Source organism: Amblyomma mixtum, chromosome 3 (assembly GCF_055824585.1).
Source record: "Amblyomma mixtum isolate Tamu chromosome 3, ASM5582458v1, whole genome shotgun sequence".
In the NCBI taxonomy this organism is placed as follows: domain Eukaryota; kingdom Metazoa; phylum Arthropoda; class Arachnida; order Ixodida; family Ixodidae; genus Amblyomma; species Amblyomma mixtum.
In genome coordinates, this window is record NC_143014.1 from 395,897,060 (window position 1) to 395,920,027 (window position 22,968).

Sequence of the window (22,968 nt, forward strand, 5' to 3'; positions counted from 1 at the left end):
GGTGCCCCCCCCCCCCCCCCCCCCCCCCTGGAAAAAGTTCTGCGGACGACCTTGACAAGTCGTGCTAAGAGTACGGCTAGTAAACTGAAATGAATTCTGTGTGGTGCTGCTATTTGTTCTTATATGGGCAAGATGGGGTGACTTTTTGAATTCATATTTCCTTTGTGTGTAAAATGCTAGGACATTTCACAGTGCGGAACGGCCGAGCCAGCACGCATTCACACAAGTTGACAGGTGAATTACATCACCTGTAAAGTAAGTATGCGCCTGAAATTTGGCAAATATGTGCGCTTGGATGCTTGCAGGCTGCATGAAAAAGGAGGAATAATTTTATTGAACCAGAGCCGAGAAATCGAGCATTAACCTTTTGGGGCTTTCCATGGGACGCACAACTTTTTGGACATCGCCAGTTGTGGGGACGTTTTTTGGATGTGTTCGGGAAAAATGAGCACCACCTGGGGAGATTACAAATGTGCCGATGGGTTATTTTTGGGAGATTTTGAGGAGGTTTTGTGTTTGTTGGGGGATTGATTACAGTTTCCACATGCATAGCAGAAAGGATGTCCTCCTCTTCTGCACCCTGCACAATGTGCTTCCTACATTGATCGCCATGGGCAGTTTTTTGTGGTTGTTGCTATTGTTTCCTGTATTTCGGCAAGGCGAGATCTCATCAAACGTCGTTGCTCAGAGGATATCTGCTGTTCTGCAACAGAATGTGAGGTCACATCTTCGATACCAACCACTTCTGCCAGATTTGGACGCAGTCTAAATGCAAAAAGCTCGTTTGCTAAGGTCTTAACATACTTCAAAGAGGAGAAATATATGTGTAACAAAGGAGCTGTCCCCACAGTGAAGAGCGTTTGCGGGTATACATCTACTAATATAACAAATCAGCCATTTACTATGATTTACATCGCTGCAGATAATGATGCGCCGAGACAGTTTCATTCTGAATTGAAGTGTACAGAAGCCACCTACTGCACTACACGGACTTGCGAGGCCGCAGAGGGTAGCAGGGGCGCTGGCACTGGAAATACCGCTCGACGCTCTTCTCTTCTCCGCCTTCCAAGTCCTCCCTGCGTTTGCAGGCTGCGAGAAGTTCCAAGGGTTACTGTCTACGCGATCACAGTGGAAAGCACCTCTTGGCTCAGCTTAGTGTTCTATCACAGCGGAAAGAAACAATGTGCCTTTCGGTGGAGTTACTTATCCAACGTGCAGAAAGCGAAATACGTTCGTAACGTAAGCCAGCCTCTGCCCCTTCCACGGCCAAGGCTCAGGAGGCCACGGCGCGGCGAATCGAAGCTTCCAGGAGAGATTCTCGCATATTGAAGGAACACTGAGGCCAAAGTGATCTCATTTTTGTTCTAAGGGAAAATCCATTCTGTGGCGCTTTCTGGCAACACTGATGTTTGTCTGCGATTAAAATATGTATTTATTACGGAGAAGATTAAATTTAAATGTGAAACTTTTTTCCTTCCACTCGACTCAACCTAAAGACGTCGTCTAAAAGCGACTCCGTGATCCCCGTTCGAAAGTTAATGGTGGCCTAGCCTAGCCTCTGAGATCCAGAAAAACACTGTCTGGTGGTGGTGCTACCTGTATTTCGTCCTCTGACCTATTCTAGCTGAAAAAAAATCTTCGGGTGCAGTGAAAGTAGTCTGTGTGCCCTTACAACACGGTACGGTGCTCTAGCAACTACGAGTTGCCCTCTGTGTCCATTTCCGGTAGGGGAGCATGTGCTCACCAACAATTCGGACGAGGCACCAGTCGCAGCACGTGCACTTGTCGTCGAAAGAAGGCGACTTCATGGCGCACACGCTGTCGTTGAAGGGACCGCACGTCGCCTTGGCGCAGAGGTTCTGTGCACAGAGCAGGTAATTGTCTGAAAAAGAGGAGGGGAGTCGCTTCCTCAACAATGGTTCCCGCCTGTGCAACTGCAGCAACGAACGTTGCCACTGCAGTTACGTAGGTTCTCTTCCATCAGCTATCGGATTCAATGCACCAAACTTTCTCGCCTCTTTGACAACCGTAACCCAAAATTGAAACAGCGAACATTACTACCACTGTGGAAATAACAGTGGGGGTTTACGCTCTAAAATGCAGTTCAGTGCTAGAAAGGCGCCCATTTCCCTAAAGCTTTCTGAAGCCTGGATGTTCTCGAATCCATTTTTGTTTGTTTTAGAGCGTAAGCTCTACTACGCCATGTCTCCCAAGGTAAATCGTCTGCGGCGGGACGACCTTGAACCGGCTCGGAGCGGGAGTGTGTTCGTGACGTCGCGGTGTCACGTGACCGGCGCAGCAGCTGCTCCGCGGGGCTGGCTCCTCAGTCTGCTTCCCCCGTCTTGTTTGTTTCGCATCTCGTTTTTCAGCTTAGGCATAGCCACAATTTTGAGCTGCATTTATATGCTTGCGTTACTGCACGTTGGTGCTTCATAGCATAACGATTACTAAAGACACCTTTCGTCAGTTCTCACGTCGCCCGCGATTGAATTTTTTAAATTACCTCTTCATAGGGCAGTTAAATCCCTAAGAGAACCTTCCCGGCCCTTTCGCTATTTCTCGCCTTAAGTTAGTGAAGACAATGCAATCAATGACCGCTTAATTCAAGAAGTAACAAGTAGTATTAGAGCAATCGCGTTGCATGGTTCATAATAATCGTTCATTTATTCCCTTGCTGCTTCCAATGTTACGCCGCCTTTTGCGAACTTCGGTGCCCTTTCAGATTCTACTGACATGATTTCTTCATATTCACTTTTATACCGTGTGGGGGACCTTCCCCTCGTCTCCCTTTGGTTGGCTTCCCCGCGATGTGCCCTCCTTAGCGGAGTCGGTAGTCTTAAATAACAAGGGAGGGCGCCGGTGTCGCAGCGACACAAGCGCCATGGATGGCGTGATTGCTGTGTGCGCGGTGGAGAGGGCCCTCTTCGGCTCGGGAACTGGGACGTGCTCTGACGCTGACGCGCGACGCTCCGCTCTCCGCCAGAGGGCGCGAGGCCTCGAATGGGGAACATTCTCCCGCCAGCTCGTCCCGTCTGATCTTGCAGTTTCCCCCTTGCCCCGGCATGGCCGAACGTTCGCTCGTAACCGTGCTAGTGAGTCGGACGTCCTCGATTCCTCAGCGTATTTTGTTGCTATCTGGCGTTATTTTTGTTGCTATGAATGCCTTCTTTGTGTCAGCCAGAGTGTCTTTCCTTTGTTCCCTCAGAGCAAGGCCCGCCATGGTCGGTGTGCGCTCGGTAGCGTGCGCGATCTCGGGGTGAGATCCGGCGGTTTATTTGTGTCAGCCGCGATTAAGCGGGGAGAGCGTGTTTCTCCCCCCCCCCCCCCTATTAAAACCCCACATCTGGCAGCCCAACGTAGGGCCTGCTCTTCGAACATTGGATGATTGTCTGTTAGGTTAGAGAAACGCTCTTTGTCCGGACTTGACATGTGCTAGGCCTAGAGCAAATCTATAGGAACTGCTGCATGCTTTCTTCAGTGAGAGGTGCATTGCGTTGCAGCATCTTTTAACTTTTCGACATGCTCAGCACGTTTTTTCGTAAAGTCTTCCCCGGAGTTTCTTCAGAATGAGAACCACTTGGTTCGCATCGAGAAAGCGCGAGGCCTAGAGCCCGCGGAGTTGCCGAGCCCGAAGCGAGTGAGTACGGAAACCGGGTGGGTAGCCCGAGTTTTCTGCACATATTTTACTCAACTGTCACGTTTTCCACTCTGGGAGCCGCGGCTCTGGGGGCCGGGTGGCCTGAGGCCACGGGTGCCCCTACGAGCTTGCCGGTATTGCAGCTCGGCAACGGGCGCTCGGACACCATCCGATACGGTGGGCGCCGACCGCTCATAAGCTACTTCGTGCAGTGAGCGGAGTAGGACCACCCCACAGTGCTGATGTCTCCTAGCGGCTGCACGCACGTAACCAGTTTGGGGTCTCTTTTTTATTTACGGTCGTTGTCAGAGTGGCAGTTAGGCTTTTCAGAGCTGTCTGCATCACGTCAGAAGAGACACGGCTACCGGACCGCGGTGCTGAGAGGGGGCGCTTTTTGCTGCCCGACGTTTTGTAACCTCGCACGAACTAAGCAGCCCAGTTCAACACAAGAAAGGGCTTTGTTCATTCGAACTTTGCGTTTGCACAGCGGCCCGACACATTTTGCTATTGAGTTAAGCATTGCGCCACGATGCTCTTGACGCCGTTTCCCCTCCTGTAACCTACGTTAAAGGCATGCGGAATGTGTTTCGAAGCCTTGCAGATCTCGTGGAGCCGCCCAGGCTTGCTCTTCTATGCACATCGTCTCGCTGCCGCATGCTGCTACAGGTCGGCCTCTATCCTGTTTAGCGCATCCATCCGGGGCAGCCGTGGCGACACGACTTGGCATTCACCTCCGGCTGCTGTTATCCTGGCCTGCAGTCTTCAACCGGCCTTCTCTTCGCAGGCCTGCAGACATGCACTCCACGGGCCATGCGAGTCGTTCCAGCGGAGTCCTTCACGCCGCCTTCGGAACACCGCGGAAGTCTGCGTGGTCGGTGTCTGCGTGACCTCCGCCGCAAGACCTGCTTCAAGTGCATGAAGGCCAGGAGACTCCTCCATATCATGTAATTTCAGGCGCGGGGGTCTATTTAAGGTTGGAGGATGTGGGGACCTGCTTCCGCCGTTCCCAAGTGGTTGGCTTCCCCGCGATGCACCCGCCCTAGCATAGTTAGTTGCCTTAACTAACAAAGGAGGGCGCCGATGTCGCAGCGACACGAGCGCCATGGATGGCGTGATTGCTGCGCGCGCGGGGGAAACGGCCCTCTTGGCTCGGGAACTGTCACCCGCGCTGACGCTTATGCGCTCCGCTCTCCGCCAGCGGGCGCGAGGAAGGGGGAACATTTAAAGCCCCTGTTAATTTTTAAAGTAACGACAAGCTTTGCAGAACGCCGCCTCTCCCTCTCCTGCGCCCGTCGCCTCTTCCCATTGGTCGATGGTTTCGCGCGCAAAAGTCCTTTAAACCCGCGCTTTTCGCGGCCGCAGACGCCATATTGTCCGCTCCAACCGCGCACCGTAGGTTCGGCAGGCGTCGTTGCGGACACTGCGCTTTTGCTTGCTGTGAAGAACAGCGGCTTTTGTTTTGCTCGGAACGTGTGTCAGTCACCTAACTTCAAGCCGACTATCTGCGCGGCATGACGGGCTGCTGCGCCTTCGGGTGCAAGAACCGTCACGACAGTGGAAAGCGGTTCTGCGCGATCCCATCATCGAAAACCGACGCGGGCCGGAGGAAGGTTTGGTTACACAGAATTGGCCGGGCGAATTTTAACGCAACGCCATCGACCAGACTTTGCGAGGTCAGTGACGTGCTTTCAATAGCTGATGGCCGCAGTAAGCTCTACATAAGGGCGCTTGCGTTGAGCGCATCGTGATTGCACGCACGCAAACGTGTAAATGACGCGAGGCACACGTCTAACTGTAGAGTGACGTTCCTTAAAGGGACACTGAGGAGAGCTCTATTATTATTTTTTTTAAAGCAAAATCCGCTAGTTCGGCATTTGATGGCTTTGTTGCCACTTGGCAGGCAGTGAAAGATGCATTTATTTCTAAGAAATTTGGATTCGAAGTTGAAAAAGTTTTTCCCGCCGCTCTGATTCAAACTTGGGATTCTCTTATGACGACACAGGACTAAGTGACGTGCACATGACGTAACGCAGACTCCGTGATTTCAGGCTGCCAGCAGTGCGGCCTAGCAGCAGCCGAAAAGAAAGCTACCGCCGGCCGCACGTTGAAGGCATCTATCGCTATTGCGGCCGCGACTACCGTCGCTTCGTTTACGTTTGCAGAGGCGTTTTGCCATCTTTACGATGGATCCCGCTCTCGAAGTCGTCAACGAAGTTCTCGCAAATAGACACCTTTAGCATACCGTGTACCTTGTTACCGTTAGCGGAACACCGGGAGTACAGTGCTCTAGAACCTTGCCGGGAGCCCGCATACGGCGGTGAGCAGGCGCTGATTGGCCCCGATGCTGCAGGCGGGCGCGTAGCTGCCGGGTACGTGGCGCCATCTGGCGACGTCAAGGGTTTGGTTTATGGTTTGGGTTATGGGGTTTAACGTCCCAAAGCGACTGAGGCTATGAGAGACGCCGTAGTGAAGGGCTCCGGAAATTTCGACCACCTGGGGTTCTTTAACGTGCACTGACATCGCACAGTACACGGGCCTCTAGAATTTCTCCTCCAAAGAAATTCCAGCCGCCGCGGCCGGGATCGAACCCGCGTCTTTTGGTACAGCAGACGCGGGTTCGATCCCGGCCGCGGCGGCTGGAATCTCTTTGGAGGAGAAATTCTAGAGGCCCGTGTACTGTGCGATGTCAGTGCACGTTAAAGAACCCCAGGTGGTCGAAATTTCCGGAGCCCTTCACAAGGAGATTTGCGCTTGCATTGGTTGCGCTTCAGTGATTCGTGGCTTCTCGTGTCCTAGTGTTGCTAGAACCATTTGTTCTAGCAACACTGTTTTGTCCTATGACGTCATCATGCGTGTACTTGCGCGTTTGGCCTGTGGCGGCGATACCTGTATTTTGGTTCTTGCTCTTTTCTACGTTACAAGAGCTTTGTTGTCAGTATGAGTGGCGTTTTTGTAATCAGGAGCTGGTATTCTGTCGATACGAGCCAACTTCAATTTCTCCTCAGTGTCCCTTTAAATTTGAGCGCATGCCGCAGTTAGACATACATGCGTACTATAAGCGCAGATAAAACTGCGCTCTGACATGGTGAAGCGCACGCGTTACATTCTGCAGTCGCGCGCGTGCGCGCGTGCGTGCGTGTATATTATATATAGATATATTACAGAAAAAGACAAAAAGAGAATTATCGCGCCGATATGCATCGTCAAAGCACCGCAGGCACCGTTGGTGGAAACACCAGCTAGCGCGCGCTGGCTTGCGTTTACTCTCGAAATATGTATCTATGGGTATGCGTGATAGTGCCCATCGTAAGTGGGTCGCGCGTTTCCTCTCACATACTTTGTAACATCACTTCCGCGTTCTCGCTTCCTCTTGACGCCAAGAGACTACGAATGCGAGCAAATCTGTGATAACCTCTTTTATTAATGCTAAAACGTTTTTTTTGTTAACGTTGCCCACAGTGAGGCCTCCATTATCTCCATTTTAAAAGTTTTGTAGCCGCTTTTTTTTAATGAGATTCGTATAACAAAAGGCTTTGTCTTTACCGGTGTGCATTTAGTACTCGGGCTGTTTCCGAGCCTTAGCCGGGCATGTCTACCTCGCGGGCCGGGCCGGGTTCGGGCCTATATCGAAAAAATCGGGCCGGGCTGGGGCGGATAACGAAAAAGGTTGACGGGCTCGGGACGCGTGAATAATTAAGGCCCGTGCAGTGCTCTAATAGCGACTATACGAATATGGAAGATTATCGGACAGATGTGTTAAAAGCGAGGTAGGTTTTGCTTCTCACTAAATGACTGATGCCGATGAAACATTTAAGTAGAACTTTATTATCCCTTTGCTGGCAGGCGAAGGAAGGGGAAGCATCAGCAAAGTAAAATCACTCTTGAAGAAGATCGGTCTTCCGATCGAAACGTCGAGTCAAATAAATATGTTTCCTTTAACCAAGCGTATACTTCGCTATATACTCCTGTAAGCAGCCAAGTACTTTATGCTCTCGCAACCCATATATATATATATATATATATATATACATACAATATGAAGCGACGGACTCGTTGATCGTAGGTAGAGGAGGAAAAAAAAAACCCGGCAGAGACACTTAACGACTGCTCACGTGTGAGAAGTGTAAGCCCTCTCGCTCACTTTGTCATGTAACGGAATGCCGCGCAGATGGCAATTCTACCTCTGCATGGCTCTACGTAGCCGCCACTGCGACGCCACTGCACCCCTTTTGATCGGCGCGCTAACTTCGTGAAGGCAGTCGCCAACGTACCGCGGGCCGCTTTCCGCCTTAAGGGTTTGACGGGACAGCTAATGGGTTAATGCGCATGCCTTTTTCTACTTAACGTTCATAGCTCCCCGCAAGCCCTAACCCTCCTGGCACAGTAGTGCAGCGGTTAAACGGTGCACCTCTGGCCTGGGATGGCAAGTGCTGCCAGCGGTGGGTCTTGTGCGGTCCAGGTTGTCCACTTGCCCGGTTGAATTAGGACATCTTTTATTGGTACCATTGAGTGCCACGTACACGCACACGCGCACGCGCGCGCGCGCACGCACACACACACACACACACACACACACACACACACACACACACACACACACACACACACACACACACACACACACACACACACACACACACACACACACACGCACGCACAAGCGCGCGCGCGAGCACGCACGCACAAAGAAAAAAAGAAAGAAGGAAAGAAAGAAAGGAAGGAAGGAAGAAAGAAAGAAATAAAGAAAGAAAGAAGGAAAGGAAGAAAGAAAGAAAGAAAGGAAGAAAGAAAGACGGGCTTTCGCTCAATGGAGCAAAGTAAAACTTACGCCTTAAAAATGTGTTTCTACACGGCGAAGCACGTTATAGAATGCAAAGCCTCTTAAACTATGGCCTGGCCCATGCTCCGCGCTTTGGGACATCGCCCGCTCGATGAGTCGTGAGGCAGGTGAACTTTTAAATTCTGCGAAACCAGGGTACTACTCCCCAAATTTATTTCAGTCCTTAAGCCATGTTTGTGTTTATTGGTGCTTAATTAATTAATCATGCTTAATTAAAGGTGGTCAGCGATCACCACGCACTGTGCTGGCTCGCCAGTTTGAAGGACTCCTCCGGCCGCCTTGCTGGATGGAGCCTGCGGCTCCAGGAGTTTCATGTAACCGTCGTTTACAAGTCCGGACGCAAGCACTCTGACGCCGACTGCCTGTCACGAGCCCCTGTAGATGCCCCACCACCGGACAACGATGAGGACGCCTTCCTGGGACCCATCACCTCCAGCTCTTTTGTACAACAGCAACGCTCGGACCCGACCAGAAATGCCGCATCGAGTACTTGGAAGGCAATGTTTCTTCACCCCCAGCCTCGTTCAAGAGAGCATTGTCTTAGTTCTGTTTACAGAGTGATGACCTCGTGAAGAAGAACTTTGCAGCGAACAAGACAGCCTACCTCCTTGTTGTACCTGTGAGTCTGCGCGGAGAAGTTCTTCAGGCTTCACACGACGAGCTGACAGCTGGACATCTCGGGTTTTCTCGCACCCACCACCGCATTTAAGAGAAGTATTACTGGCCACGAGTGTCTGCCGATGTCGCACATTATGTGAAAACCTGCCGAAACTGTCAGCGACGAAAGACCCCTCCAACCCGACAAGCAGGATTTCTGAATCCCGTTAAACCCCCCTCAAGGCCCTTTCAGCAGATCGGCAGGTACTTGCTTGGCCCTTTCCTTAAGTCAAAATCTGGAAATAAGTGGATCATTATAGCAACTTACTACCTGACCTGCTACGCCAAGTCAAAAGCCCCAATGAATGGAACAGCAGCAGAAGTTGCCAAATTTTTCGTGGAGTGCATTCTTCTGCGACATGGCGCCCCCGATGTGCTCATCACGGACAGAGGAACACCATTCACGGCGGAACTGACGCAAGCCATCCTGCGCTACAGCCAAACCAGCCACCGGAGGACCACCGCATACCATCCACAGACTAACGGACTGACCGAGCGCCTGAACAAAACCATAGCCGATATGCTGGCCATGTATGTCGATGCCGAACACAAGACATGGGACGCTATCCTGCCTTACATCGTCTTCCCATACAACACCGCAGTGCAGGAGACCACCCAGATCACGCCTTTTAGGCTCGTCCATGGCAGGGAGGCCACGGCCACGCTAGACGCCATGCTGCCCCAATGTTACCAAAGAAGATAACGTCGACGTCGCCGGCTACCTTCAACGCGCAGAAGCCCGGAGACTTGCCAGATTACGGATCAAAGCAGCGGACCGACGCCAGACGCTACAACCTACGAAGACGCGATGCGGAATACAAGCCAGGACACCGAGTCTGGGTTTGGACGCCCATTCGCGGATTGAGTGAAAAACTTTTGCGCCGCTATTTCGGCCCGTACAAGGTTCTTGGTCAGCTAGATGAACTGGACTGTGAAGTCGTCCCTGACCAAATGACTGCATCCCAGCGACGCCGCGTACCACCACAAGTTGTCCATGTCCTCCGTCTGAAGCCCTATTATGAGCGTTAAAGCACGCTGTGTTTACACCCTTGGTGTTCATTTTTACACAATCCGTTTTAGGTGTTTGTGGCCGCATTATGTACTAAAGCATCGGGTCTATGCTTATTGGAAATGGGAGTAATGCCGTGAATATTTGTCAAAGCCGCTGGCACGCCGCTTTATCGCTTTGTTTTAGGTCCCGTCGGTTCCTTCTGTCCCGTCCCGTGGCTGTCCCGTCGGTTCCTTTTGTCGCTGTCCTTGTGCTTTCCACGCTAGTTGCAATGTCGCAGTCACTAACGAATTCACACCAACTAGCCCAACTGTCTTCCATGATCGCTTTGTTTGTGACGCAAGACGCGCCTAGATTTATCTCGATCGATCGCATCCAGGCGGAGCCGACTCTACGCTGTTCCAGAGTGTTCTACTAACTTTCCAAGCTTTATCTCGAAATTTCGCTGCCAGCTTTAAAAATAGCACGGCCGATAGCGGCGGGCATTCTGTTCGACGACAGCCGAGCACGCTTGTTGCTACGCCGCCGCCGAGTGATTCAGTTCTTTGCGGGCGCAAGTCAGCCCAAATAAACAGTTTCGTTTCGAAGACATTCTCGCTGTTTTCCCTTTCGCCGAACTGCAGTCACCACTACGTGACAATATTAGCTTTACACTCGTAAGACCTTCGGTGCGAATGTGGTGTTCCGTGTGAGTGGTGCTGAAGCGTAGGCGCGACACAAGCGTTACAGTATCACGACACAACAATCCTTGGCAGCTCCGTTTCGCTTCGGCGCGACCGCTTCTGTCATCGGCAAGATTGCGCCTCGGGCAACTCGCGCGTCGTACGTGCACACAAAGCTGGTCATGGCCGGACACGAGCGGTGGGGGCGCGCTTACGCTGCCGCCTTCTCCAGCCTGACCGTTAGGCGGCTGCTCCGGCGACGCCCCGACTCTCCGCGGTTCGCCACTGTGGCGTCGCCCCCCCCCCCCCCCCCCCCCAAACTTGAGCTCGGGTTCCCTATACTCTATTGTTCCAAAGAATCTCACGTAAAAACACACGAAAATGACAAAAACTCTGCACATGGCGACGATGAAAGATCAACGACTGTGGGTATTTTTTCTTATCTTTTAGAATACCAAGTTTCTTCTCGGACAGTGCTATCGAGGTGATGCTTACGCATTTGTCTTGAAGTTTGGGAACTTCGTGGGCTTCCATTATTTCTCTTATCGTTTTGGTTCGGCTTTTTGTTAAGATCTCACATACGTCTTTCTTAATTTCCTTTTTTTTCTCCGAACTCTCTGCAGTGGATGCATGCCAAGATGATTGGCCACACAGGCACCATAGCTTTCAAAGATTTTCGGGTGCAGGGAAGGCGACATTCACTTGTGCACACTGATCCACCCTCTTGAGGTTGTCTGGAATTTTATATAGGTACAGTGTAACCGCGTCCTTTCTTTTTCTCCTTTTTGTATTTCAGTGGCTCCATGGCGGCCTGAAATTAAGCTCTCTTTTGAAAGTTTTCTGAGACTGCAAGAGAGACTACGGGATTTTGAGCGAGCGCAAGTTCTGGCTGTGGTGGAGGCACTGAAAGACAAAAAGAAGAAAAAAAAAATTTGCGGACACACTAGTTACATAAAATATCACACATCTTCAAGAGTGTATGGGTTCATGAGAACATGGGAATGTTGATTTTTTTGTGCACCGTAAAGCTTTCAAAGCTGAACTAAACTGTGGACTCGGACTAGGACAACTTTAGAAACGTGGGTTGCGCCAAGAAGCACCAGAACTAATTTATGCCTTGCGCTAGCCGGGTCGTCAACAAGATCCCTTTGTCTGCTGCATGCACTACACATCACAGACGGGCAGATGCAACCTCAGCCCCTTTGTGGCCGCTCATCGCGGCATTCACTGCAGAGACTGCACGGAAAAAAAGAAAAAAAGGAAAAGAAGAAAGAAGGATGCTAGCCGATTCTCAGCCAGTGTGAGGTTTAACAGAAAGTCGTGACAAAACGAGAAGAGAAATAATCGAAGCTCACGAAATTCACAAACTTCAAGACAAGTGCGTAAGCATCGCTTCGATAGCACTGTCCGAGAAGGAACTTAGTTTTCTAAAAGATGGATAAGAAAAAATGTGTACAGTCGATGATATGTCACCATTTCCACGCTAAGGGTTCTTGTCAGTGTTGTGCGTTTCCAACTGAAGCTGTCTGCCACAGTATATAAATAGTGGCAAAGCCTCAATAAAATCTGTTAAACGCCCTGCCTGTGTCCAAATTCACGTCCACGTCTTTGAGCTGTTGCGATAATCGATGTGAAGCCGCTTTACTGGATTGCGTTCCACGCCGAACATGCTTGACTTGTCTCACTAAAGCGGCATCGTATAGGCCATCCCTCTCCTGGAAGCCACAAGCTCATGCTCCATAACACAATTAACGTGACGCTCCATGCACGTCCACCGTATCGTGAACGGCCGAACACACACCGGACAGCTTAATAAGCGTCGAAAGTACCGCGCACACGCCCAGACGTGACCCAGCGGTCTTAAAGGTGCACTGAAGAGGATTCTAAGCCCCTCTTTTTACCGCGGGACCTCGATGCACACTCCCCAAGCATTCTTAGGAACTGCGAATTATCGTCCTGCGCGGCCCAGGTTTTTTTTTTTATAAAATCGCATTAAACGTCTAGGCTCTCGCCTCTTTTTGTTTTTTTCTACTGACCACAAGAAGTATGAGGAGCCAGCCAAAGCATGGAGTGCTTTTCAGCCAGTCGCGTGGCGGCTTGCAACTCAGCCATCGGCGGAGTGATACGTAGTAATAGGCGGAGTGACCTGCGAAAGCAAAGAGTCCACGCGTATTTCTACTTCCGTGGGCCCAATTTGCGGCTACATTGTCTGCGGTTGAAACTGTTCATTCACGGAAACCTAAAAAGACAATGAAATCTAAAGCGAAGCCGCCACGCGACTGGCTGAAAAGCACTCCCCGCATTTGTTGTCTCCTTATACTCTCTCAGGTCAGTTCATAATTTAAAAAAAGGTGGGAGTCGTTTCATCCGATTTATTAAGAAAATCGGCCGCGCAGGAGAATAAGTCGAAGTTTTAAGAATGCTTGGAGCGTGTAGATCGAGTTCCGGCGCTAAAAGACCAGCTCAGAATACTCATAAGTGCACGTTTAAGGTGGGGGTCGTACTTCGACAGGGTGAATGCTCCATTTTAGACTATGCTCGTGCCAGCAACGTACGCGTTGTTCTTTTTCAAACAGTACAATGTAGGCTTCATTCTAAAGCTTATTTTGCACTCTGGCAATTGATGCGCACCCCTATAATGTAGTTGCACTATCAAATGCACAAGATTGGTATTGCAGAGGAGGAATTCGGTAGTTTCATTGATATCACCTCCTTCAGATAACTTTTCTTAAGAAGCTATCTCCTTTACGATACTTTCGTTCGGCTTGAATATAGAACAGATGATTATCTAGTATCACACGGTCTCATAATAATGTGCATTCATTGAATTGCATTTGATCGACGGCGTTTTTAATAGAGGGAGCTTTGTCTATTTTGGGTAGGAATATCCCCAACGTATCGGGGTGCACAGTAAAAAAACTTTGGCACATGATGCGGATAGTATTTATCTTCATCACTTCGTTTTTAATTGCATTTCCAATTTGAATATTTCCTTAATACTGCCTCACGATCAGAAGTCAGCACCGTCTTGTCAAAGTCTCCCTTCTGTCTGTTTGCTGTGCTGTTGTTAATCGTGGATCTATATCAACTAGCCCAGATTTCTTTACGGATGAAGCGTGAGCCAGTTCGAGAAAAAGCCTTAAGGAAGTTTGCGTCTTATCGCGTCTTCGCGTCGCACGTCCGAAGCGCGCGGCGCCCTCGCGCAGTGCCCCGAAGGCCTCGCTCACCCTTGAGGCTGGTGTCGCCCCAGGTCGGGATGTCTCCGCAGCGACGCGCGCCCACCAGCGACTGCTGCGTCAGGGAAACGGGCGCCACGGCGAACACGATGGCCGCCGCCAGGAGCACAACGAAGAGCACGAACACGCAGCCCAGGCACACCAGCAGCCGCCTCTGCAGGCCGCAAAATCAATCTTCAGTGCGACTCCGCCGCGAGTGAACACGGCATGAGCATGCAGCTGCCACCTCATGTGCGGGCCTCCGCTCATAGCTATGCGTGATGCCGACACCGCCGCGCCGGAGATCCGCATTTTGAGCCCCTAACAACTGACACTGTAAAGCCACCGTTTTTTTTTCAGCGGCAGTGTGTCCTGAACGCGATACGTTGCCTTGAGCGGGCTTGCAGTCTCCACCTGCGTCCTTAGTAGGGGTGTGCGACTAATATTCGAAACTTTCGAATAGCCAATCGAAGATTCTCCTACCGATTCGCTGAACGAACCAAATAGTGAACGTTAAAAACTATTCGAAACAACATGAATTAAATCAGAGGCTTCCGAATAGTTTTCAGGTATAACAGGCTCGAAGTTCGAGTAGGATACGCCGTAGCTTTCTTCGACGGCTGTTTCGAAAGCAAGGCCCACTGCGGTGACGCACAGCATGCTGTCTCGATTGTCTACGCGTTCAGCGCCGCGACGAGTTCCATTCGTGTGGCGGCCTTCATGACTTTTTTCTATGAGCATCACATGGCAGTCACACAGTCACAGACTGTGTTTTTCGTGCTCTCTAGCGGAGATCACTGCTGTGTCTTTCGATGGCTACAGCGTTTACTCCACGAGCCATATCGCCGCAGCTACAGTGCTCCGCTCTTTCACACGAATATTCGTTTTGCACGAATAATCGCATAGGTAGTGAAATATTATGCGAATAGAGTTGAAACCAGACTTAACGAAGTGAAGCGCATCCAGGAAATGTTTCGTTAGATCGGAAAATTCGTAAAGTCAAGTAAGATATTTTTCCGCCCTTCGAAATCTGAAATGGCAACCTAGCGGCACCCAAAAGCTATACCGCGCCATCCTATTTGCCGACAACCCGCGCCTGCCCGTGTGAAAAGTCCACGAAAGCGGCCCGAATCGCTTGAGCGTCAAAGCGCCATATGGTAAAATGGATTCGAAGCCAACGTGGGAAGCGCCGCCGACTGCCGAGTCCGTTGTTCTGTGCAGCGGCGCGGGTTGCTGCCCCGTCAAAACAAAACCAGGGCCGTGTCTTGGCCGCCTAGATGTTACTGCTGGCGTGCTGCCAATAAGGTGCGAAACATCGTTGCAAAATAAGCGAGAAATCGAACTTTTTTTACTGAGTTATTCCGGAACACGTCGGGTTTAGTGGTCGTTGTTTCGTTATTTAGGGTTACTGAGAACATTGAACCCTATTAGCGCTTGCCGGGGAATCAAAATTTGTTCTTTAGATCGGGAGCTTCGTGAAATAGGGTTTGATTACATCGAGTTCTGACTATATTCAATTCGTATTCAATTTTTTTAACTGCACTATTCGTATTCGGATGGCTACAGGAGCTGGACTATACGTATTCGATCCGGTTTCGAAAATATCAGTTCGCACACCAGCAGTTCCTAGCCGATTCTGTCGTTTCGGGACTAATGATCATCATTACATCCCAGAGGCGTCGTTTGTGTCATCAAATTGCGGGCCGATGCGTGCCCTGTGCAAATATCAAAGACTAGATGTTTAGCCCCCGGCTTCAGATACCAACGTAGGGACGAACGACATTAGTTTTAGCCCATGTTATTTCAGTGATTCCCTTCCCACTCTGCTGGGCTGCAGGTCATCTACTTTGGTGGCAAGTTCGGCGCTTACCAAATCGCTGCCTTTTGTCATAGAAGTCTGCGAGAGTGTGCAACAACTGCACTCAATGGCAATGAGAGGTTTACTAAATGACAATAATAGCACCGTCGCTTTCAGCGCAGAGGCCAACAGACTCTGCTGCGTCAAGAAACGCCTGTTGCAATCGGACCTATCGACCGCTGAGAATGAGCGCAGATATCTGCACAACGATGTTCGAAGCGTGTTGTTGGTCAAGTTGCACGAACACGCGTCAATAGTGCGCGAAATTTCCGTTCGTTGCAGTAAATTTTCTAGTTGACACTATGAAAGCAAGGACGCGTATGCACATCTCGTGTACATAGTCCCACGTTCGGGTTATTTTTGTGAAAGCTTCGGATGGCTCATCGACACGGAATCCCAGCCCAGCCGAAACAGTGGCGGTGTTACTAAACACTCCATTTTTCTAAACGGTGTGACGTCATCAATGAAAAATATCAAATGCTAACCAATAGGTCAGTATTGGCACTTAAAATAGCCTCAACTATAAAAATCTAAATAGATTAAGAATAGAAGTGGAATAGAATTAGAAATGAATATCATTCCTTCAGTTGTCCCGATAATTTTTGATGACGTGTTGCCTCTATGCGGAGGGACTCCATTGCTAAGTGCGAAAGTGCTTTTGTTTCCTTTCGCAGTTACTCGAGTGAGGCCCTTGTCAGTGCAACGGCCTATATGTTCGTGATGTTCGGAAAGTCCAGGGTAAGCTTCATTGCCCTCATTGACGACATACTGTTGTCCCTTGAAAAGTTTCTGGATATTTTCTAATTCGCAAGGTAAGCAGCATAGCAGCCATTGCAAGAAGTTTTCTAACACCTGAGTAACTTCTCGCTCTATCGGATCCTAAAAGGTGGTTTTTCAACGCAGCATTTGTGTTGGCCACTTGAACGGTGCATGCAATCGGGTGATATTCTTGCGAATTGTTCCCAGACGCAGCAAGCATATGGGATGGCTGCGAACACTTTGATGTGTATGTTTGTCGCGTAAGGGCGGCTGTTGCCAAGTTGGAAGTTAAAGTACCTCAGTTGTGCTCTGCGGTTGATTTTGTCTAAAACCTGCAATAAGAAAACTGCGGTATGTCCTGTCGTCGAGAGTAGATGTAGGCATAAAATGCACTTCAGTAAAGACGCCGAGGCTTTCAGGGCCACTCATAGATGGCGGTAGCCACGCACCGGCTTCGGCCATGACCGTTGGCTGCTGAACGTGTTCCCTCTTTCGGCCACTTCTGTTTTTCGATCTGGGTAGCGCGCATGGTATGCCCGGCTGCTCTCGCGGCTTGAGAAGCCTCCGTGATCAGCCGCTTTTCTACCCGGACTGCGCGCTCGGCTTTCCTTGCCGCTTCAGGTGATTTACATGCATTACGCGCCGCAGCGTTCAGCCACTTCTCTTTTTCGAGCTGGTTGACGCGATCATCGACCCTCGCTGCTTTCGCACCCTGAGGCGCCGCAGCGGTCGCCCGGTCTTTAGCAGAGTTACCGACGACTTCGGCCGCACTGGCCGCCTTCTGACCTTCGTGTGCGGCTACATGAAGCTCCCATAGTGGCACAGGAGAGCCTTTCTATCTCTGGACTGATGCCACTCCATTATACAGCCGTGGCGGCTGTGAAATGCAACCATGCGTTTGGAATAGCATGACAGAACGATGAAAGATGAAGAAGGTGGTTTTCAATGCGCAGCGCGAGAGGCTGCGGCGATGGCCGAGTGTTTTACGTCATCAGGAAACGGGGCTGCTCTATTTTCACTTTTGCTGGTTTCACTCCCCTGTGTGGCTGTAATATGTTTCGAAAAGTTTCGAATATGCAGACATACATGGTCTGTTCTAAAAGTAGTAGGACTGGTTTTTTCCTGGGCGAACGGGCGGAAGAGAGCTGGTCTGCGCGTGCAGGATCGTTGAAGGGGGATATTGGGAATGCTGGGGAAAATCGGCAGTAGGCTCTCGGCCGCTGAAGAGAGGAGGTCGCTTGTACTGTGAACCCCTATCGAAACGTCTCGTCACGCAGAATAGTCGAGCGTTTACTGCATCAGCGATACGCGATCAAATTTTGAGTAAATGTTGTTAAAACGAGCAAAGAGACTCACAACATGATTAAGGAGGCCTACGGTGACGCTTCCATGGGTAGATCAGGTGTTTTTTGAGTGGCACAAGCTGTTCCGAGAAGGTAAGGAAAGAGTGGAGGAAGACGACCGCTCCAGACGCCCTTCGACCAGCAAGACCAACGAAAATGTGTAGCGAGTGAAACATTTACTTAACAGTGATCGTAAAATGAGTATCAGAGATTTGCTGATGACTTCAGCATTCCTCAAACACAAGTTTTTGAGATCGTGACAGAAAACTTATCCATGAGGAAAGCGTGCGCGAAGTTGGTGCCGGGAGTGTTGTCAGAGGAGGAAAAGGCCAACCGGTAGGATCTTCTTCATCATGTGAATGAGGACCCCGATTTTTTGCCCAGCACAAGGCGGCAACGCTGCCTCAGCCCCCCTACAGCCTCGACTTGGCCCCGCCAGACTTTTTTCTGTTCCCAAGAATAAAATCGACGATCGAGGGGAAACATCAGGGATCGGTAGAGGTGGTTCAACAGGCCGTGACGAGGGAGCTAAACAGCATTCCGGTCCAGGCGTTCCTGGAGGCGTACAAAAAATGTAAAACTCATAGGCAGCAGCGTGTAGGTGCGGAAGGGTGCTACCTTGAAAAATGGTAATCGTTTGTAGTATTCACTTGAATAAATTTTGTTTAAAAAAATCAGTCCTACTACTTTCAGAACAGACCATGTATATCGTGTGCATGAGTCATCACCTAGAATATTTGAGTAGATTGCATTGGATTATCATATGGGAATATACTAACCCACCCATAAGGGTCCATAGCGCACAGCAAGGAAGGTACCCAACACGAACGCTATGTGACGTGTTTAGTGAGTGTATTACACTAGGCTGATTTAAAGAGCAACTACAGCGTTTTCTCTATCTTCTCTGATTGTACTGAAACTTTTACGGGCCGTTCTTCGCAGTTTTCTGGTCCTTTGTGACCAATTTCGCAGCGGGGCGGAAGAATTTTAACATTTTTTTTTCGCGGGCAACCTTGTGTGCGTGACGTCACTGAACGTGCGGCTGTTGATATTAACTCTGCGTTTCCTGGCGACAATTTCGAGTTGGCTTTTAGTCATTTCAGACAAATATTGATTCAAGTTCTCACTTACAGTCGCAGGTTTATGCAGTCAACGCGGACACGATATGCTGTGACAGTGTCCGTGACGTCCATAGGATGGGCTGTCGTGACGTCATCGTTTGGTCGAAGCACAGTTTCGGTTTCGGTTTACTGATTTTTGCACTTTCGCTTCGTGGAAATACCCCTTCTTGGTATTTTGAATTTTTTTTTTCATCGAAGCGAGGGGACTCTATTGAATGTGTTGTGATTATCAAACCAAAATGTTAAAAAAAAACCTGTTGTAGACCTCTATTCAATTTTCTGTGGTGGATCCACTTGCAAAATTTTGGGACTCGTCAGATTTCCAAATTTGGCGGTGCCCTATGATTGGTCTACTGTGTTGATGACGTGACGACCCTCTCAATCGCGTTCCTAGATCTCGGGGAATCCTCATACGACTACTTGGGCAGTGGTGCAGCGGCTAAGCGATGCGCTTCAAACACAGCCGCAGGTGGGGCTTGAGAAACCTAGACTGCTCTTCCCTAGTTTCCTTAAGGCTCATGCACAGCGCCACTGTGGGCAGGTGACAGCTGCATTGAATTTATTTGAATTACCTTCAGTTCCACTTACCACAGAAAAGGGGGGGGAGGGGGAGAGTAGGTAGCTAACAACACGATAGGCAGGTTGCCAAGTGCCATGGGGGACATGTGATCATGACGTCGCAAGGTAACGTGATCTCTCTCGACCAATCGGAAAATTTCTTGACAGAGAAGCCGGAACTTATTTGTAAGATGACAGCCTGAATGCTATCGCAATAAAAGTTTCTAGCGTTAAATGATTGCTAAAGCTTCCCGATTCGTAAACCTCTTAGTTGCGCAATTGCGCAAAGTTTCTGAGGCTCTGGGCTCATGCCAGAGTTAGTGTTGCGCTTTTCTGAGGACAGACTGGTGAGATGTGAATGAAGAAGCGGTTAACAATGGTAAGATATACTAAATAAAAAAAAATTACATCATGTAAAAATGATAGCATATAGTCTGAACCGGAAGATGCCCTGTACTTGTATGCTGGTACGCATACCTTTCAGGGAAATGCAGTTTTCTACTCTTCTATAGCACAGGGATAACAGGGCACTTGAGAAGGACATCAATCCCGCCCCCCCCCCCCCCAAAAAAAAAGAAAGGAAGCTGCACACTTTGAAACCTGCGGTTCTAGCACGTCTAGAAAGAGGTGCATGTGCGTGTAATACGTACCACCTATTATCAGTCTTCATGGAATGACTTGCTTGATATTAGTGTACCCTTTCAATCCTGTCTCAGTCTATTAGCGCTTCCACTTGCGCCCTTGCATACCAAGTTTCCTGTATCTGTGTTTCCAGGTACTCAAATGAAACACGTTCAAAATCTGCAGTTTCTCAAAGAGCAGCTGATGCTGCGTTGCAAGCAAGTATCTCGAGCGCAGGCGGCAAGCGTCGGCGTACACCTGTGGCTCAGATAGGCTACATGACGCGGACACCTGATGTGCCATACCGAACTATTCTAGACAAAAACATTTTTGAACGGTGAACCGTTCATGAACGCAATTTTTCATATAATTGTAAGGTTTCACTATGACAATCAATGTATCCACAGATCACCCGACGGCAGTATTGCATTTCGGTTTGGTTTGGTTTGGTGTGGTTAATGGGGTTTAACGTCCCAAAGCCACTGAGGCTGTGAGAGGCGCCGTAGTGGAGGGCTCCGGAAATTTCGACCAGCTGGGGTTCTTAGACGTGCACTGACATCGCACAGTACACGGGCCTCTAGAATTTCTCCCCCAAAGAAATTCAACCGCCGCGGCCAGGATCGAACCCGCGTCTTTCGGGTCAGCAGCCGAGCACCATAACCACTGAGCCACCGCGGCGGCCTAGTATTGCATTTCGTTTTTCTGTTAACGTTTTTTGCTTTCGTAAAAATCGTCCCCACTGGTTTTTTTACGCCAGTTTTAACTGCTCGAGGCGATCGATGGAAACATTTTAAAATAAATATTTTGCTACGTATCAGACGAATGGGCCATTACCGTCGATATTTCCATAACAGCATCTTACAATTTTTTGATTTTCGAAAATTTTGTCCTAGAATGTTAAGAATGATCCGCGCCTCTCAATATAGAGGGGAGAACAAGGGAAACATCGCCTGTGGAGTCGAATCGCCCTGGCGCACGAAGGCTAATTGCTTCTGGAGAGAGCCCGCCTGAGAGCGCTAACTCGACTACTAATGCGTCCCAGCAACAAATTCTGCCCAAAGCTGGTTCCTTGGACGATACCTGACAACTAGTGGGGCAAATTAATTTTAGGCCACAGGGTGGTCCGAAGCCGGTTTTAAACAGCAGGACACTTAAATAACTTAAAAACGGAGTCGTTCCAAATGAAATTTCACCTACGTGTCTTCTGTAGGCGTTCTGCTGCGACAGGGACGCTTCAGGGCTGTGCGCGCTGTATGAGTGCAAGGGTGGTGCTCCGTGACCCACCTGCTGTGTGAAAAAAGAAAAAGAGGAATCGATTTATTCGGTAAAAGAGGCTTCTTGTTGCATGCAAAATGAAAGTGGTGTTATTCGCGTTACATTAGGTCCGTTGTGCTGGGACCACACAGTTAATTTATCGATTAGGTCAGTGCGCCTGCTAATAAAGGGAAACTGAGGAAGCGTTGAAGTTGGCCTGCATCAACTGATTGTCGCGTTGTAGTGACAAAGAACTTACTTTCAGTGATATCACAGCTCTTATAAGCTACCAAATGCCTTAAAAAAAAATAAAACAAGCATCGCCCCTACTGGCAGATTTTACCGAATGCGGTGACGTAAATTCCTTACTTACTGTCTTTTTGGTGGCAAATCTCTCCGGCTACACCATACACTCTAAACACGAATGCTCCCTTTTTAGTATTTTCTGGTTAAGGTGATACATATACCACCCTACGTCTTCACATGGTGGTCAAGGAGTCCTTTTCATCATAAACGCTGCTTGTTTGATTGACGTCACGGCAAAAAAAGTGTCAACTTTTTACTGCAATTTTCTCGTAAATAAGCGCGCCTTTTCCAGCCCAACAAACTTCAGCACAGTCACAAAAACTCAAACAATTCATTTATATTAAGAGCTAATATTGAATGGAGGTGCCCTCACCATCCGTTTAAGGCATTTGCGTAACGAGCAGAAATTTTTACAGTGCAATCGCGGGCGTCTTTAATAACTTCATTCGATTTTACCATAGTAACAGCATCATTTCGGAATGTAATAGAACAGAACGACCTCCTAAACAGCTCTATAGAAGAAGGGTGATCACTTTTGATCCATAGATTCCACACGACTGCTATTCATTGGATAGGATATAGATAACTTCCCAGCGTTAAAAGCTTCTGGACAAATATGCTATGGTCGACACAGTAATGCACCTTCGAGATGACGATGAAAAGATCAAATATGTATATATATATATATGCTAACCTATATCTCTACTTCACAATATGCTGTCTTTTGCAGGTAAATAGCGCAATATAGGTGCATCTACCTATTATAAATCGCAGAAATTTTAAATCGATAATGTATTATGAAGTCCTCGTGCGAGGACCTGCCAATACTGCAACAGAGAACGATTTTGAACCAAACTGTAAGCACGGAACTGGAGGCTATGGCCCCCGTCACCTTCACCCCTTAGTCGGCCGACGCTACGAATTCCCTGATTCAAGACGTCGTTCGCCAGGAGTTCGCGAATGTGAGCCTCAAATCTGATTGGCCTCAGTGGCGGCCTGTTTGCAACCCGCGCTCCACTGACTGCTGCTGATGCACTGCCTCCGACATTCCCGACGAGCTTCCGTAATCCTGCGGAGCGGCGCACCTCGCAAGACCTGCCCATCTGTTTCACTGTTCGCGTGCCGGCC

At 49.4% G+C, this 22,968-nt stretch overlaps 1 protein-coding gene across 1 annotated transcript; it reads right to left on the reverse strand.

Moving 5' to 3' along the window:
• Nucleotides 1-982: 982 nt before the first annotated feature.
• On the reverse strand, nucleotides 983-15,911 carry LOC149357266 (uncharacterized). The gene is made up of 4 exons (XM_089576552.1): nucleotides 15,843-15,911; nucleotides 14,033-14,195; nucleotides 1,745-1,882; nucleotides 983-1,089 (listed from the first exon to the last, which is right to left on the reverse strand). Exons 1-4 carry the CDS (start codon nucleotides 15,909-15,911, stop codon nucleotides 983-985), a joined length of 477 nt encoding a protein of 158 aa, XP_089432678.1.
• Between the last annotated feature and the right edge of the window lie 7,057 nt (nucleotides 15,912-22,968).

Excerpts from the sequence above, each read along its gene's own strand:
- LOC149357266 (XM_089576552.1), bottom strand. The coding sequence starts at position 15,911 with ATGACAAAAGGCAGCGATTTGGTAAGCGCCGAACTTGCCACCAAAGTA. Across the intron at positions 14,196-15,842 it reads ATGACCTGCAGCCCAGCAGA|AGGCGGCTGCTGGTGTGCCT; the intron begins GTGGGAAGGGAA and ends TGCGGCCTGCAG. Across the intron at positions 1,090-1,744 it reads GTGCCTCGTCCGAATTGTTG|CCTGCAAACGCAGGGAGGAC; the intron begins GTGAGCACATGC and ends AACTTCTCGCAG.